Source organism: Apteryx rowi, unplaced genomic scaffold, assembly GCF_003343035.1.
Source record: "Apteryx rowi isolate R43461 unplaced genomic scaffold, aptRow1 scaffold_98, whole genome shotgun sequence".
In the NCBI taxonomy this organism is placed as follows: domain Eukaryota; kingdom Metazoa; phylum Chordata; class Aves; order Apterygiformes; family Apterygidae; genus Apteryx; species Apteryx rowi.
The window spans coordinates 1,417,583-1,436,751 of NW_020451293.1; the positions used below are offsets into that span (position 1 = coordinate 1,417,583).

At 48.0% G+C, this 19,169-nt stretch overlaps 1 protein-coding gene across 2 annotated transcripts in view; it reads right to left on the minus strand.

Annotated features, from left to right (window-relative positions):
* Positions 1-516: 516 nt before the first annotated feature.
* The window catches only part of DAG1 (dystroglycan 1), a 58,318-nt gene continuing 39,665 nt past the window's right edge, over positions 517-19,169 (minus strand). For both annotated transcript variants that reach the window (XM_026054996.1, XM_026054997.1), the window contains exon 4: positions 517-3,384. In XM_026054996.1, the coding sequence (XP_025910781.1) occupies positions 976-3,384 (2,409 nt within the window). In that variant the 3' untranslated portion in view covers positions 517-975. The remainder of the gene's footprint in view (positions 3,385-19,169) is intronic.

Below are 19,169 nucleotides of genomic sequence, written 5' to 3' on the forward strand. Positions count from 1 at the left end.
AAAAAAAGGAAAACCCCACCCAAACCCATTGCAACCTTCACTGTTGAAAGGGAGAAGTCGGTGCAGCGCAGAGCCTGTCTCCAGTTGCTGGCAGCGCCCTGYGCTCTGCGGGTGCCCTGGCGCACGGCCCTGCTCGTGGAGCCCCCGGAGCTTCCTCCAAGCTCCTCTCCCCAAGCGCGGAGCTGCCCGCGGGACAGCGAGAGCATCCCGAGACGCAGGCAGCTGCCCCTACACTTAGCAGAAGGTACCCCAAGCCAGTCTGACTAAACTGATGGCTATTTTATGATGCATGAGAGAAATAGGATTTCTTGGATTAAAACAAAACAAAATTAAAAAGAGAAAAAAAGAAACCAACCTCCCCCCCACCAATAGTCTGTCCTCTAGGTCCACCCTATAACTAGGCCTGAAACACCCCTGGAGCTTATTTTTAGCATAGCACTTCCCTCCCTTGTCCCCAAAACTATACATACAAGTTTAGGTAAACAGCAGATTAAATGTAAAAACTTAAACATTGACTTCAGAAAGTCCCTTGAATTTAATTATTTTTAGGCTACCTTTCATGTTACGTCCTGTAGCTAGACACACGTGAATAGAAAAAAACAGTACAGTTAGTGTTAAAGGCAAACAGCGGAGACCCAGAGTGCTACCCCAGTGCTGCCTGCTCGTCTGTCCCTCCCGCCCTCGCCCTCTGCACCGGTCCCCGGCCACATCGAGAAGCCTGCCGCCAGAAATACATTTTTGAGCCAAGATTTTTTCTATGAATAAAATAAAATAAAAGCTTGTTAGGCAAAAATAAAACAAGTGTCCCCCAAGTTCCACAAGCACTCTGGTGTAGTGGACGCAGCCAGGCAGGGCCTGCTCGGGACCGGGCTGGGATTTCGAGTGTCGGTTCCTGGTTGGCGAGGGGGCTGCAGGCCCACAGACAGCACTGGCGTGGAACTAGAGGCCCCTTCTCCACCGAGAGTCTCCCATTTGTTAAGGGGGGACATAGGGCGGTGGGGACCTGTAAGGGGTCATGTTCTTCGGGCGGGAGCCTTTCCCCTCCATGGGTGCAGTGAAGGGTGGGGGTGGCTGGTAGGGCGGCGCATTGGGGTCCTCATCGCGCAGTGGCGTGTACTCCCCGATGGTGTCCTGGTTGAGCGGTGTGGTCTCCGGCATGCTCTGGTTGGGGTATTCGGGAGGGGGCAGCGGGGCTTTCTCCTCCTGGAGGATGAGGGGCATGCTGGAAGATGGCGGAGGCTTGGAGTCGTCCAGCTCATCAGCAAAGATGATGGGCACACCTTTCTTTATGAAGGTGGCCTGGTCTTCGATGGTGAGCTTCCCTTTCCTCTTCTTGCGGTAGCAGATCATAGCAATGATGCCGGCCACGAGGAGGATGGCCGCCACCACCACGGCAGGGATGACGGTGTGCAAGTACACATCGTCCTCACTGCTCTTCTCAGGGTCTTTGCCGGCTGCCACCGTCGGCGTCGCCTCCGAGATCACCCTCCCGTCCTTCGTCACGGGGATAAACTGAATGTGCCTGCAGCTGCCAGAGCCAACAACCGATACATTCAAAGGCTTGAACTCAGGCTGTAGGACATTTGTGAAAGCTGGGCTTGGGCCACCAGAGTCATCCGCAATTCTTTTGCTCAAAGTCCGGATCTGCTCCCGGGGGCAGGGGTCAAGGGGCAGGGTGTTGTTTGTCCATTCCACTATGATGGAGCCTTTAGCGATGTCCTGCACGGTGATGGTGCTGCTGTTTCTGTCACCAAATGCCAGAGCCAGCTTCTTCACCAGCATAATCTTCTTATTGATGTCATTCACCACTGCATTGTGGTCTCCTTCCAGCCTAGCTTTGAACTTCACTGGAGACTTGTCCCCATGCGGCCGTTTGTGCACGTGGATTTCGAAAGCATCCACAGCAAAAAGCCCACCTTTGTCAGTTGCGTACATGAAATACTCATGTTTCCCTATGTGGTTATGGTCTGGCATGCCGTACATGAGCTGACTAGTGCTGTTGAACTGGACCCACGAATTCTCCTCTACCATTTGCTGCTCTTTCAGCTTCAGGGTCAGCTGCAGTTTGTCAGTGGTGGTATCTTCCTTGTCATAGAAGGTATCAGATGGTATTTTAACCTCAAAGTAAGTGCCCTCCCATGCATCAACCCTGTCAATATGGTTTGTCAGCTTGGGCGGCTCATTTGGCTCCCACGGCCGGGGAATCCCACTAGCTGTGGTGCGTACACGGCTCGGTGGGGAGGCAGTTGTCAGCTTAGTGATCGGGGATCTGGTTGTGCTAGGAGGCTTTGTAGGCCGCGGGGTTTTAGGTCTTCGAGTAGGCCTTCGTGTTGTCGCCGTAGAAGAATCTGTTGTGGATGGTGTGGCTGGCTTCAGAGTGGAGACTCTTGGTTTCTTGGTGGTGGTTGTAGGTGGTGTAATCACAGCAGTGGGCTCTACGAACCCAGGCATCGTGGGGCGAATAGGCACAGAGGCTGTGCCAGTAGCTTCTACGACCTTGGTTGGCTGAATCGGTCCCAGAGTGGGTGTCTGGACTATTGGGCCCCTTGTTCTGATGGTGACTGTAGGCTTCCTTGGCAGTGGTATGGGCTCCCTGACGGGGGGAGCTGTTGTCTCTGTGGGAGGCGCAATGGCAGGCGACGTCGGGGTAGGGACGATCCTTGTCGGTGGTTCTTGGGCAGCAGTGGTGGGTGGCCCGATGGCAGTCAAAGGCGTAGGGGTCGCATTGATCTGCCGCCGCATCCTCTTTGGGAGATGAGGTTTCTTGTTAGCAATGTGCCAGCCAACAACAGGGTAGCCAAGGCGGGCAGACATGGTCCCTTCTTTAGCTGGAGCCTCAACATTGCTGATGTTGGGGACGCTGTTTTGGCTCAGAGAACATCCCAGTTTCCATGAGAGTAAGGCCCCATTTTCCACCACCTTCTTTGCATTTCCTGGTCCTGCCATGAAGGCAGACATATCAAAGAGTCTGTTATTTACAACAGGAACCAACTTCATGTTATGAAGTTCCACCTCCGAGAAGCTTCTCATTCTGTTTAAAAGTTCAATCCTCTGCTTTGGTGTCATTTTTGTTAAGTCAGCATCCAAAATGACAGTCAGGATGGTGACTGGCTCTTCAGCACCACACACAAATGGCACTGCATCACCCATGTCTTGGACAGCCACTCGCACGGACTGAGGCTCGTTGTGGTCTTCTTGGCGGACCTCAACGGAGAACACGTTTGCTGTCTGTGGCACATGGCTCCCATTCGGGAAGAGTTGCAGTGTGGTCACCGAGATGTAGTGGACGCCCTTGTCCGTGTCAAGGGGCAGGCCTTCCAGCGAGCTGCTCTCCGCGTTCCAGTGTAACCATGAAGGCAAGGAATCCTTCCCAGCTTCAGATATCTATCGAAAACGAGAGACAGAAGAAGATGCTTTTAGAAGTAGGGCATTAGGACTGATTCTACTGACAATAACATTTAGTTTAAAGGATCTGAACAAAAAAAAATCTGAAGTGTAACAACTGAGGAAGGAACACCCTGGCCAGAACAGGGCAGCATGTCTCTGTCTCAGCACAGTGACAAAGACTGCTTTTGTTGCGTGCACCTGTCCCAAAAGGCTTAAGAAGCCTGCTAAGAAGAGGCAGCTAGTGAAGTTCTGCAAAGGTCTCTTGCCTGCAGGGTGCCAGCCCTCTAACACTTGTTGCACAACTACTAAGCACAAGCGATTCATTTTCTCTGAGGGCAGAAGGGCAATTTAAGACCCAGGGACAGCTATGAAGCTGAGGGTGAAGTTACATGATACGGTCAAGCTGATCTAACAGCTCAGCACTGTTGAAAAGGGCTGCACTCCTCTTTCTTCTCTCTCCCACCCCTGCCGTCCCACCTCCTTCCTCACCTTGCTACACTGTGCAAATCAATTCACCCTAACAGCTTGTCAAAATGTATGCTTTCTGCTAATTTTCTGCTGGCTAATGGACTGAATTAGCTCAGGAAAGGTCAAGGCCAGGCCAGGGCTGGTGCTCAGAAGAGGGCCAGAGGGGACAGCTGGGGGCAGCAGTTAGCAAAGTCCTTCAAGCAGCACCATGCAACTTTGATTCTTCTTTCCAGGCACCATGCATCTCTCAAGTCTCCTCCTTTCTGGGATCCCCTACAGACTAGCAAGGATTGCTTACAGAAAACGGTTTATTGAAGATTTCCTTGAAGGAGGCTACAGCTCCCTCCTCTTAGGGCAACCTCCACACTTGAGCTGCCAAGGCTGCAATTCCACAATGCCAAAGCTGCTCTGAGCTGGCACAGCTGCCGTTGTACTTCATCTCTCGCATCTGGGCTGGGGCCCGTCCACCTTCCCCAGGAGCCAGGCCAGGGTGCCAGCCCTGCCAAGCCGGAGGGGACAGCTCCCACAGGGTCCAGACAAGCCTCAGTGAGGTGGCAGGAGGTGGTGACGGTGGGGGCACCACTGTAGCTGCCCACATCTGGACCATCTGAAGCTGGTACAAAACTATAGCTCACTGTCCCTCGCCTCTTCGTAGCTTATGAGCTCTCAATAAGAAACAAATTTCTAAGAGCTGCTCAGCTCTTTGAGAAATAGCAAACCAAGGGTCTAAGGCAGGCAGCAAACGTCTCTCAAACACAGGGCATGTGGCACCCCGCACCCCAGCAGCAGTGCTACGACAGCCAGCACAGACAGGCAGGGACACGGGAGCACGGACTGGTGCTGAGGGATCACCTGGCTGCTGCAGCCAGCCCTGGCTCATGCCAACACTGCAAGCATCAGCCAGGACAGTGCGCAAGTCAGTATTTATACTGAGARCTAACAAATTTTAAAGGATTTGACTTTCACATAATTACTTGATCTTGCAGACTAGAAACAACAGGCTGCTTTGGCCTGGACTGCAGGTACCTCAGGTCTTAAACATACTATTTAACTACATGCTTAAGGTCAACAGCAAGATTTTTTTTTTAATGTGACTTGTGGCACGGATGATTGGAACCTTATTCAAGAACACGAGCTTTTGCTTGGGACTGTGCAGTCTAACTGAAGGAGAAATGTAAGCAAAGCTGGGATTTCCATATGCTGAAGAGGAGGAGCGAGTCAGAGATAACCTCACCAGCTGCCTCCCCTTCTCAATTTATTCATTCGTTTTCCACTGGGTTTTCACCATCGCCTTTCTGAGCCCTCCTGCTTTGACCACATGTCACCTTCTCAGCAAGCACCGGTCCAGCCACTCTCTGAAAGGTCTCATGGCCCTTTTGCTCAGCTAGAGAAGGCCCAGCTTTACTCTGAAATGTCAGCCAGCAAGTCAGCATGTCTTGTTCTGCTGGCCACCGCATGTTACAGGACCTCTGCTTTCCCCAAAGCCATTTGTCACTTGCACAGCTGACAGCCTGAAAACCCGCCAAGGCGCTCGCCTCCCCGCCATGCAAGGGAGAGCCACACATCTATTCCTGGGGCGTTCCTGCTTGCTGCTGTAGGGCCGAAGCAAGCAGTGGCACTTGCCTGCCCTTGGCTACAGCCCAGGGCAGATACATGCATCCCAAGCCTCCCCAGGTCCCAGCAGCTGACGTCTGTTTCTGCTACAGTCACTCATGCTGCAAGGTGGAAGCGGGCAATGCTGCCAATGCAGCAGGATCTGATGCTTCCCTGAGATGGCCCCTCCTGTACATGCCCCAAAGCAAGTAACCTGAGCTTCACTGCAAAATGAGCTCAGAGGCATTTCTAAAGCTCTTCCCAGTTAATTCACTGCTGCTTCTCCCAACTAATCCTGCAGGGCAGGAGCTGGAGGCAGGAGGGAAGCAAGTTTGCAGGGTCTTGTGCACCGCCTGTTGCAGACATGCTTTCCAGAGTTCACCAGGAGGCACTTCCCCACACCCAGAAGAAACAGTTTTTGGGTACCGTGGAGCCACATTTAGCAGCCAGTATTGATAAACCCTGAGGACTTGCTACAACTTACAGCAAGCCCCCTACCCATGCAGCACATACAGCACCTTAACACCCCCATCCATCTAGGAAGGTCCATCCTAGAGTTCAGTGAGAAAAGCTGACCAGCKATGCAAAGTTTTAGTTGCTCCTGTTTTGCTTTTAAATAGCCACGTGAGAGAGCAAGGTCTGCCTGCTTTCTGCAGTGCAAGAGGCTCCCACAGCCTGACGTGTTTGGATCTCCCAGCCTGGAGGTGGCTTGCTGCAGTCCAATGCAGAGCTGTGATTATGTTCTGCTCATGAAAGGATGTTTTAGTTACTCTGCAATTCCATAAAGCTCATACATATTTCATAATTTATCTGAAAGCAAAGCTGGACAAGGAGCTTCATAACATAACTTGACTCATACGAGTGCCCTTGTGATCTGACAGTGGGTAAAGAGACAGGGCCAGACTTACTGGAGCTGTCTAATTGCAGGTCCCTGCTCTGAAAAGCCCCTAGGATATACAGAATAAGAGCAGTGCCTGTTACTACAGGGCTTGGTAGACTGCGAGTTGGAAGGTGGACTTCTCAGTATCTTTCCCCATCCCTCCGAATGCAGGCAAGATTTAGGCAGCGTAACAGCTACATTAAAGGCACTCCACAAGGACTCACAGAGCTGCACCACGTCCAAGTGACTCAGGTCACTTCTCATCTGCAAAGAAAAGAGCCTCTACTTCAAAAGGGTGGGGAGAAAAAACAAAGAGCAGGATTGTTCGCTGTCAGTATACTAAACACCAAGGAGAGAGAGACAGCAAGATGGAAATCTGAGACAGATCTTAGGTTTTAGTATGACTCTGGAACATCTTTCTGCAGAGATCAGCAGGAGAAAGTCTTCCAGGCTGCCTGGATGCACGAAACACGTTCCAGGAAGCAGTGGGCATAAGGCAAGGGACATCTCCTGGATCCGAGAGGTCCCTTCCAGGGCTGCGGTCTCCCTCACAATACTGCCCTGTGTGCATGTAGCTGCAGGGAAAACTGCCAGGCAGGCCTCGCACTCGCTCATCTGCGCTCTTCCATGTCAGTGGTGCCCCCATTCCCCAGCTGCAGGCTCCAGCACGCTGACAGTAGTTACTGAAGGGTCAAACACACAGCTCTGTCAGGATGCATCGGCAAGGACAACATGGGACCCGGAAGTCTTTTGGTGAGAGCAGCACTAGAAGGCTTTTGTGTAAGAGCAGCAGAGAGTTTCAGTCACCACTGCACAGACTTCCCCCTCCAGGCAACACGCTTATTCTTCTCGTCTGCAAAGAATCAGCCCCATTTTCTGCCAGCCTGGACAAGCTGGAGACCACACCATGAGACACATGTTTGGTATCAGTTTATAGAGCAGAGTTTAAAGCTGTTAGGACATCTCTAGTCTGTACTTCCTAAGAAGTAACGTCAGAGAGCAGATTTCTGGTTACAACAGATGGAGAAAGCTGTGCCACGGGGGTCTATGCACTGAAGTATCCCACCCAAGCCAAGGGCCTGAGGTGAACATCCTTTAACTCAGCTTTGCTGCTTGCCCATTTGTCTGGCAGAAAACGGTGTTTTTGGCAATGTTACTTGCTGCTTCTGCCCCTCCCCGCAGCAAGAACAGAAGCTGCTTTTGCCTCAGACAGCCCAAAGGAGAAGGGAGGCCTTTACCCGAGATCGGCACACTGAATCAAGCCTGCTTACTGCAGGAACAAAGGACCAAACTGCCCTTTCTTGGGCATTTCTCCCCAAAAGAGAACAAACACAGAGTGTCCTCCTGCCCTGCCAGAATCTGACTTGCATTTGTGCCCCTTCTCAAAAAAAAAMCAAAAAACCACACCCTAAAAATTGAGGTGTCAGGACAGTGTCTATTACATTTTAGAATTTAAGAGGAGCTGGACTGTGTCACTCTGGATGCCTCATGCCAAAATTAGCCACTAACCTGCCCACAGCAGAAGAGGAAGGACAGGGCTGCACAGGGCTCAGCACAAGTCAGGAGCACAGTCATAAGCAGTCAGGACAAAGCCACCGCGTTACTGAGGCTTACACAACCAAGAAGGATAAAACCCTTAGTAGTGGTTAAATGCAAGCTAAAAAGTGTAATTAAAGGCTATGCTTGAAATAACTTCTTCCCCTTCTGTGCCCTCTGCAAGAGCCTTTAATTACAGGATCACATACTCAATACAGAGTTTTCCTGTGATCCAGTGTTTGCTGCTGCTGTCTTCCTCCCCAAGTATTGTACATGAGTCAAGCAGGAGACGAAACAAATCCTACCTTTCTAAACATATATTGCAAGATGATTCTTTCTGCAATCAGGTGTGCTCCTAACATGTACGCTTGATAACCAGCAAATGGTAACTTAGGAACTGTGGCCATCCTTATGTGCAAAACAAACAGAGGCAGCGGCACAGGCCAGTCTGAATATATCTGCTTTGAAAAACCTTTTAACCTAGAGCTTCTTCCAGTGCATGCGCATCAGTCTGGGATTTAGCCATACACAGGTTTTGAGCAGAAACCAGAATGCAGGGCCATACCTCGCACAGCCCAGAACAACATTGAAAGGGCAGGAAAAGGTCTGGCTTTTTGGTTTGTAGATCATAACAGCCATCCACTTCAAGGAAGACTAGCTCAGTGAACGAGTGCCTCCTTGTAGCTACAGGGATCTTGAAGGTGAAGGCCAAAGGCAAGGAGAGACTTGCCTCCCACTTTTCTTGAAGCATATTTAATGAAAAGCACCCCTAGGCATCTTCCAACGGTCATTCTTGAAGACAGGACACCAGGCCAGAATCTGATCTGACTCAGGATGGTTCTTCTCCTGTTCTTAAGAACCAGTGCTAGATGACGAACTTTAGGTAGACAGATTCAGATGAAAAATAAGGCTCTTTTGAAAAACAAAACTAGGGCAGGCAATCACCTATTGGGACAACTTATTCTAGCAGGGATGCGATAGCTCCAAAACATTTAGAAAACCACTTAAACTTGTTTCAAGAAGAGCTGAACTAGTTCAGCTGTCTTCAGCCTATGAAGATACATGGACTATTTGCAAGGGTTCTGCAAAAGGCGATTAATATAATCAAATTTACATGTATTACACATGAAACCCGTGAAGGTGTCTGTGCCTTCCCTGGGAAATTTTGGGGAGTCAACAAGTCAAAAATATTCAAAGCCACTGCTCTGCTTTAAACACAGCTATTGCACTGCCAGCAAAAATTCATCCAAGTAAGCGTTACAAAGGAAGAGCCCCACAAGATTAGACTAGATAATCAAAGCAGTTATTCTGGCCTTACAGCCTCTCAGGCTGAATAAAAATACTTGTTCACAAATGAACACTAACCATCAGAGACCTTTGCTTGGGTTTGTCCTGGTTGCAGTTGCTCCTGTTAAGATATTTTGATGTTAAGCCTGGCCCACTCTGCTTTCTCTGGGGTGCTTGTGGCAGTATGAAACACAGAGCAAAGAGCCCTGGACTCTCTTCTAGCAACACTTCTTTCAAATATTGCTTCAAACAGTATTTGTTAAGGCTATGCATAGTCAATGATTTGAGATCTCTAGTTTTTATGTAAAAGCTTTCCAGTTTTCTATGTACACAATAAATATCAGCCTTAAGTCTAAAGCCCTGCCATCTTCCTCAAGGGGTCTGGTTTCAAAATACCTCCTCTGTTACTCAAGAAAAAAGGCTGTCTTTGTGTTCCTATTATTTGACATAATTGTAAATGAATGCTTATCAGCTAAAGATTACACAAGCCTGGCAGTGTATTGAAGACCATTAAGAAATTAGCCGTGTTTGCAATTTTAAATCCATACGGTGATCTGGCTGGTTTTGAAGACCCTGTTCACAAAGTCCTTTTAGATATATGTGGCCTGTTATTTCAGGCCAGCCAACTGCAGACAGCCAGCTCATAAAAGAAGATAGCTCAATTTGATTTGTTTTCTAAACTTAGATCTTACAGCCCTGTAGGTCAACAGAACAAAGATAAGCAAACAAGAAGTGAGCAAAACTGCTGCCTCCAAGGGAATCCAAGCAAAAAAACCACATTCTTGCCTATAATCCTCTGAGTATTTAGTCCTCCTCCTCCTCCTCCCAATGAATCCTGCAAAAAGGAAGCAACAGGTCCCTTGCCAGGAGACATGCACCTTGGGATCTGCCACTGGTCTCACTTTGGTACTGCATGGTAAAATCCTCCTGGCCCTGGAGGTGAGCACTTGGGAAGCATCGAGTGGGATCTTCACAGACTATATTGCAAGACCCTTCACAACCAGCAGCAGCCAGGGACTCAATCATTCCTCAGAGCAGCTTCCTACACCCTTTCAAAGTCATTCCTAAAAGAAATTCCCAACTGCTTTTCAGCAGGAGGCGAGTGTGGATACTCCTGCAGCTCTGCCAGACCTTCCACTGCCCCAGTCATCCCCCTTTGTCCATCTGTTGCTGAGAGACAGACCAGCATGCCAGTAATTTCATTCAGAGTACACTTACTGATGATAATTTACTGTACAATAGACTCCTATTCTTGGTTGCTCCTTCAGTATTATCCTAATACACATGGCCAATAATGAAAAATACCATTATTGGGGCCCTCTCTAAGTCTGAATAGAGGGCGAGCTGAACTCCGTTCAAGATGACTGATCTGCAGCAGCACAGTGTAGTGCTGTCAGTAGGAAGAACAGGCAGTCCTAGCCTCAAACCAGATATGCAGGCAGCCAGGTTTCCTTGCCTTGTCCCATGTAGACTGGACAGAATGGTGGTAAAGACACCAATTTCACATCCGCACCACCACAAACTTTGCTGGAAGCCCTAGCACTACTAATGATTTTTGGTCCTAACACAGCCAAACTGGAGCATAAGGAAATAACCAGAACTTGCAGCCAAGTTCTGCCCGTGGGTCTGAGCTGGTGTGTTCCTCTTCTCAGTGCCAACACGAAGATGGAGACAGTGATGCCAGGTGTGTGATGTGCTTGGAGGACAAGCTGTCCAGGTACCTCTGCCCTGGGCAGGTCCTGCAGCAGCAGAGGCTGTGCAGAGCTCTGCACCAGGTCAGAGAACACAACAGGCTCAAGTGGGCAACGGTCAGCCCTCAGACCAGAACGACAGTTAGTCTTTGGCCTTGAGCTAAGTCCTGACAAGGAGGCTAGCCTGTCTGCAGCCACAAGATCATGCAAAAAGGTGCCCCCAATCTCATATTCCCCTTCCTTTCCTCAAATACAGCAAAACTGCAAACTAGGACATCATATAGGTCTTGCCTAGAAACACAAGGCCCAGAAAACTGTGGCGAAAGGAGGACAGACCCCTCTCAAAACCTTCTGTTACCTGGGTCAAGTTAGTGTCACAAGCAGGCACAGGCACAGTGCTGTACTAAAGAAATCTCAGCATGAAGATAGGAAAATTGCATTTACTTGGCACAGCGACCAAGCAGGAATCATAGCACATACACTTCCCTGCAGAGGGGCCTGCAATACCTGCCAATGGGTATCATCGGCAGACAGTGCTCTTCTGAGCATTGCTGCAGCTGAACACCAATGGCTGCTGCACACCTCAGATGAAACGCACGGGAACCCATGGACGTGAATCAGCTGCTCCAGGACATCTCATGCAGAAATATCTGCCCTGAAAGCCTAAAAACCGCCAACAGACTTCACCGGTTCTCAGAAGTACATCAGCCTCAGCGACCCAAGCCTTCATTACCAGCAGGACCTCACAACCTCTGTTCAGAGCTACGACTGAAAGCTATTTGGGAACAGCCGGCAATTGTTGCTTCCTTTGTCCACAGCATAGGCTGACTGTCAAACTAACCCCACAATTCTTTTCATCACAGCAGAAACCCTGCACAGCTCTTCCTGGGTATCTCTGTACATTGAAGCTATTGCCTTAGAAAAATTAAACCTTTCAGCTTAGAAAGCTGAGCTAAGGGACAGCAAGGTTGCAGAGGCTGTATCAGAGGTCCTGGCATTTGGACTTGAAGTTCAAATTTCAGTTCCTCAAGGACCCGACAAAGCTGCTCTACTTTTATGTTTACAAAAACCCGAGCGAGGAGTTACACGTCTGCTGCTAATCTGCATTTTCCAGGCATCAAACAGGCAAACAAAACCTCACGCGCACAAAGTGGCTCCTTCCTTTTGCAGATGCAAGAGTGTGACTGCACTGTGTTGACACAGCCTGACTGCCTGAAGAACATCGCTTTGTTTAACCAACTTCTTTGTGCTCGGTAAAATGGCTCCGCCACCAAAAAGGCCGAGCGCTGGAACAGCTATGCCCAGCGAATGCCGTTCTTGCATACTCCCACCATGACCGCTCCTTTTCCAGATGCGTTTGTTATAAGGGCACTATTCAGAGCCCCGCTCTGCCTGGGCAAGAGAACACAACAGCTGTTTCACTGGGAGGTCACCACAAAACATTGAGTGTCCCAAGAAACCCTCCTTTTCATCCGTTCCTGCTGCCAGCTTGGAAGGATTTGTTTAGCCGTATTGTTGGAGGGGGAACGCGCCGCCCGCGCGCGCGAGGGGCTCAGGTTGGCGCCGGCTGCCCACACCCTGCTTTCTCTCTTGTTAGCGGAGCRAGAGCGGGACGGGAAAAGCCTCAAACAGCTTCAAAAAAAAAAAAAGTTCAGTTGGTCTCCTCTTTCAGTGCGACTTTTTATAAGCTAAAGGCCAAAGGGAAGCAAAAAATACCACACAAGAGGGATGCCAAGTGCTGGGGGTTTAGTACTGCTGCCTCACAGCTAACCAGCCCTGGCAATTTATTCCTGCAATCAGCAGATTACTGGAAATCCAGCATTCAAGAGAGCAGCAAGGAAAGGCAAAAAGCCTAATCCAGCAGTCTCAGGGCAGCCTGTTCACAGGACGCTCCTATGCGCCATTTACCGATCCGTTCTCCAGTCTCCCCGTATGCTCAGGGCAATGGCCCATAGGAGCAGGACAAAACAAGGAACTTCCCAGCCTCTGTGAAAAGCTCATTTATAATTAGATTGAGTCACATTTTCCACTCCTTCAAATTCAGAGCTTGTTACTAAGCGCACACTGAAAATGCCAGTTCCCTGACTCTGCCTTGCTGCAGGAAAAAGATAAGCAGCCCCCCCGGCCCCCCAACAGAAGTTTTATCAGCTCATCTTATCTCCTAAGATTGCAACATTGCAGTTAAGCAAAGCCCTGCCCAAGAAATCCTTTGCCTAGACCTGTTCCAGACATTGCCATTTAGCCCTACACACACAACTGTAAATAGTTGCTACATTTACCTTAAACTTTCAGGGACTAAAAGATGGGCACCCCAGGAAAGAGATGAAGCTCAAATGCTTTGTCACAGAGAGCCTTTCAATACATCCAACTTGACCACCCAGCCCTTCAAGCAGTCCTCTTTGCTCATCCTCATCCTTTGAGAAATGCCACTTTATTGAAGTTCACATTAAGTTAAAAATTTCTAGAATAAGGACATTAACAAAAGAAAAATCAGCATTTTGCACTTTTCTTCCATAAAAGTCAGTGTGTCCCTGTACTCCAGGCTGGTTTCTGAAGTCCGTCCCTTTCCCCAGATTGCTGCTTTGGAGTCAGAGCAGGAACTGACACATGCAGCACGGCACTGACAGCAGAGACTGAATGTCAAGACTTCCGCAATTCGATCTCTGCAGACTCTACAGATCCCGTTTATGAAACAAGGTCCCTGAAGTCTGATGAGAGTAAACCTGGTAAATAAAAGCCACTTCACCAGATGGCAAATAGAACAACCATTGGAAGTGTCAAGATCAGGCTCCTACTCAGAAAGCGCAACTCTTTTTGGCACAGACTAATATCCAATGCTCCAATAACCCCAGCAACCCACTGAATAGATGCACCACGTAAATCAACTAGGTGAGTTAATTCAGTCGTTCTAATCACCTTGCCACCAGCTATGTCTGCACACAGTGACAGTTTCTTGGGGCTACGTGTTTTATCTGCCTTCCCGACAAAGCTTTGGCGAGACTGCGCACTTCAAAACCTAATAATAATAATAATAATAATAATGATGATCGGGAGCCAAGACAACCAAGAGCAGGAAGATATAGCCATGCTCACCCGAAAATTTCTTCTTGGCTAGAGAACCTGAACAGCAGATCTACTTGGGAACTGTCCCAGGCCTGAATCATTCGCCTTTCCTAAAGATCTAGTCAGCAGGGACAACTTTCTCAGGAGTGTTTAGATGAGCATGTCCTAACGGTATGTGATAGCCTATTGCCAGCAGAAAGCTGGAATATGTTACCTCGCCCTGGAGAACAGATCGTTACTTCTTTCTACTGACCGTGAGTTGGGCTTCATATCCAAACAGGACTGCCCCGCTCAGGCTGGATCTGCAGACCATCCTTCTACTCCATTTCTGACCCAGGCAGCTTTTCTTTTCTTCTGCCTAGGGGAGGCTACAGTGTGTGTCATGGCAATAGAGCAAGCATGAATCCGAGGAGGAAGGCATTGCAAGGAGGTGAGACTTGGCACCCAGGGTGCCCTTCTGATGTGACATGTCTAAGCGGTGGCCCTAACTGTGCTCCCCAGAGGAAAGCGGGTAGGCATCTTTACCAGTCTTCAAGAAAGACACAGCAAATAACCAGCTCACACAGTGAATGTGCCTTTGGAGGCAGTGCAAACTGGAAATTTCTTTCCTTCCAACATACTTTATACACCCATCTTTAAGCAAAAGCTATTAAATACAATGCCTTTATGTACTGTGGACATATGCAGCTAGGCTACCAGACTGTTTGAGGACTCAAATACCTTGTGGGTATACTCATATTGGAGGGAATTGAAGGTTTTATTCCTGAAGTCCAAAGGAAATGGCATTCTGTCAGTGCTGGCATTGCTGTGGTGATACCTGCCTCTTCTCCTCTGTGAAATACATTGCAACACTAGGATGCAAGAGACAGAGCTCCCCAACTCCACTGGCTTTTGCTGACCACTCTTAAAAATGCTAAAGGTTAGAAAATGTACTGCTACTGTTCTTTAGGTGCCTGCTTTGTGCCTGTATTTAATATTTAGATCTAAGTGCCACTGCTTAGCATTTCTGGGGAGCCACTTGATGCCCAGAGGTCTCCTACCTTCTGCAACCAGGCTGCCAGAGAGAACGCTGCCACTGCCTCTCATTTATAGCTCAGAGTCAAAAAGCCTTTCTCACAGACTTGGAGACAGCAGATACCAGCTAGCCATGGCTTTCTACAACAGCTTCCACACCAGGTCAGATCATTGCAAGTTCCTGAATCCAGGATGCAGGTACATCACCCTGTAAATGCCCACCTTTGTACGATTCTTCTTTCATGGCCAAACACTGTGTCAGCTTTCCTGATTTGTGACAGGTTATCATCTCCTGGGCAATAAAAGTGGAGAGTCAGGCATACTGCAATATCTGCTGTCCTAAATCCTGACAAAAGTGCTATTGGTATTAGTGCTCTGTCCTCACTTTGATTGTCTGTGTCGTCACTCAGATGACGATGGGAGGCTTAGATTTTCATGCAAGAAGAACAGGACAACATTAAAGACTGGACTAAGAGTTAAAATAGAGACCAAGTTTAGTAACACAAAAATTGTGCACTTCAGCTAATGTTCTCATTTGGAATCTCATCACTTGGAAACAAGAAAAAAAAACCACCCTACAGACCTGGTTACCTCAGCTGATCACAAGACGTCTGAGCCAAAGTAAGGCAGAAATGGAAAAGCAAACAATTGTAGGATATATCAGACAAGGTTATTTATAGCAGAGAAAAGGAAGTTTTAATGCCTTTATGCAAGGCTCTGGTAAAATCTCATCCAGAATATTTTGTAAAGCTGTGGCCATGCAAACTCAAGAAAAATGAACTCACACTGGAAGAGGTGCAGAAAGCTGCAAAGCTGAGGAAAGGAAAAGAAAGCTTATTTTATGAGAGAAGACTAAAGAGATTGGCTTGTTTAACTAAATAAAATCAAGACAGGGGAATATGCCTGTCACTTATAAAACATACAAGGAAGTAAATATTATGATGGTAGAAGAGATATTTAAGCTAAAGGGCAGCACATATAAATATTTCTAGCTATCTCTAAATTTGGGCTAGAAGCAGCGTTTTTAATCGGAATGGACTGATTCTGGAGCAGCCTTCAAATAGAAGTAGCAGGGACAGGAAACCCAACCAGTTTTAGGCCTGAATGTGGTAAATTCATGAACAACAGGACCTAGCTGACTGAGTCTGTCCTGACTGCTGTGAGATTTCACAGGTCAGGTTCTGCAATGTCTTCGGCAGAAACAGGATAAGGAGACAGAGCAAAGACGACAACAAATCAGGGTAAGGGTACTGGCCTTCAAAACGCATCACCTCAAGCTCATCCTGCTCCAAGTCATCTAGCTTTTATCAAGAACCAACATGAGCCTCAACACTCTGTCTGCACAAGTGTACATACTGCAGCCACCATTCAGAGGATATATCCAGGAAGACAACATGTGGAGGAAAGGGGTTTCTAATCACCAGGCCTGACTTACAACAGCCACAAAGCTATGCTGTCAGTTAGCTTCAAGTAAAACAGAAGAGATCCTGAAGCTAAGCTATGTGGTAGTTACTATTTTACTTCTTTTCTGTGTGTCTATCTTTGCATTTTGACTAGCTTCCTGAGTGCTTTAGAATAAACTTGTTTTTATGCTTAACCATACAATCTCACCTGTTCTTAAACTGATTCGGAGGGTCAGGGAAACACTCGCAGCTCTGTTCCCAGGAGCATGTACGTGATTACGCACGGAGCCCACATCCTCCAGGCAGGAGCGCGCGCCTGCGAGGGCACTCCTCCGCAAAGCTGCAAATGCCTGGCGTTGCTACCATCCCACAACCGAGTTTGCACAGAAAAATATTTTGTCTACAGTCAGCTGGAATCTGCTAACAAGCAGGGAGAGGACCTGAGAGTCAGGTTCAAGGCAAGCCCCACCACAATACCACTGATTATTTTTAGGCTTGGTTGGGAGTTATCTAGAAATGAAGCAATCACTTTCTTCAGGCTCCAGATGGAGAGCTCCTGTGAGTTTGGTAGCTGGAGACAATCTTTTTTTTTTTTTTTTTTTTAAATGAGATCATACCCAATTTCTTAGCTATCTAAGATGACTGAATATAGGCAACCACACCTCATTCTAAGCTCTGACCTACTGCTTCATCTCAAAGGGGACAGCCCTTATTCTTTAATTATTAACAGCAGTTAGCAATATCCAAAAGTATATGTTTTTATACCGCTGAGTAGCTCACTTTGGCTGAGATATAGAAGGCAGCCAAAGAAAGAAACGAGAGCGACTTGCCCTAAAACTTTCTGGTAAAGCAAAAACCCATCCCAGCCCTCCCAAACTGCCTACACAGTTCTCATTAGCCAGGAACCAAATCCCCGCAGAAAGGATTGGCTACGCTCAGTGGCCAACGCCGCATTCTCTGCGAGGGAGAGACCTTCTAGATACACCGGTTCAGCGAGGCTGATAAAAGTGCCCAAGAGCCTGCGTCACTTTTTAAAATCAATTTCAAGGTGAACAGATGCAACTCCCATTTGGGCAAGCCCACAGACGAGCATGAAAATCGCTCCCAGCCTTTGCTGAACTACATACAGCCAACAATTGTTCTTCCAGTCTTTCTCCAGAACAGCCCATTTGCAGCTCTTCAAGCATCTGTTGATATTAGCAAACGTGCCTCAACGCCAAGGCTGCAGAAGTTTTGTTGCAAGGTATCAGATGGGGCTGAAATAATATGTCATAGTTTTCCTTTAGCTACTGTAGCTATCAAGGATGACTGTTTTGCCAGGAAAAGGATACAGAGGAAGCTGTGGTATTACAGTAACACTAAAAACAGTTTCTTGCCATCAAAGGAGCCAGAGGACGCCAAAGCAAGCCACTCCAATACAAAATTTCAAAMCAAAGTTACTGTTTCAGTAACACAAGATCTTGATAACTCCTTTCAAAATACAAGGGAATTCAAAGCAAGGAGTAAAGCTCCCCCAGACCCAGTGGCAGCACAGATCATACAGAGATCCATGCAGCAGGGGTAGAACCTGGGGGCACAGTGACCCTGAATAACTCTTGCTCCTACAGGTTCAAGCTGAAGGGTCTGTTCCTTTCAAGGACACTGTTCACTGCCTGGCTGCATGATGGTCACCATACTTATGTGGACTCTTGCAGTCAAATGGCATATAGGCGTCCAGCACGGAGAAAACGGGCATGCACTCCTCACCTGGCAATGGTCACAGCAGGACAGCCACCACTGCCTTCCTTCTAACCAGTCTCACTAGCTTTAAAGTAAATTAAACATCACAGCCCTTACTGGGAAACCAGCCTGCCTGTCCCCTTCTCTGACTCCTCTAACCCCAGGGTGCAGCCACTGCCCTCCTCTTCCCCACGTGACAGAGTCCGTTGCTGACAGATGCATTCTTTAGATTTTGTCTACCACAGGCATATCGTAGTCCTGACGCCCTCCCTGGAGATTGTGAGATCACGTAGCTGAATTGAGGTAACTGCATGACCGTAGGCAGAACTAAAACAAATCTGCCTTCAAGGAGAAGCAGAGATGTCAGACTTTCTTCTGACTTGTTCTCCATCTCCCTCTGATCTTCTAAAACACAAAGGTTGTTTTTTGGTTGTTTTTTTCCCTCCAAAAATGGATTTTTAAAAATATTTTTTGATTTTGCTCTCCAGGAAAGTTTTCCAAAACTGGAAGGTAATTTTCTTTTTCCTTTTAAAATCAGAATTTTCTGAGCTCTCCATGACCTAGGCAAGCAGTTGGTTAACAAACGTGTTTGGAGGTGTCTCTACCCTCCTTCCAGGCTAGTCTGCCATTTTCTTGCCATCAGGACTGATACCCAAAACTCAGTTTTTCAGGTGTCTGTAGTACTGAGGTAGGTCAGATAAAGAGGAAGGTACCCATCTTTCCCAAGAGGACCTAGGTACAGTCAGGAGAGATTGTGTCAAAGGCAGTCCAGAGCCCTACTCGCAGAACAAGATCTCACAATGTTTTGTTACCATAGTGAAGCAAACACCCTGAGTATTAGGGCAGCAGTCCCAGTGAATTTGTTGCTCCCCAGATCCCGAGGCAACATCTCTTTGTCATGTCAATGTGCCCATCATTCCAGGGGCTGGATACTTCACAGTTTAAACACAGCCAACAAACCAGATCAATCATCGCCTAGGAAAGAGGTCTCCGCTCTTCTTTACGGCAGAGGGAAGGAACTTTGCAATGAGGTGAGAAAACCGATTTTCTTTAAGCCTTCTTCCATAGTCCTGAAAACCCTCAAGGCTGCCTCATAGCAACCCTTGTGACCCATCCTACTAGTGGGGG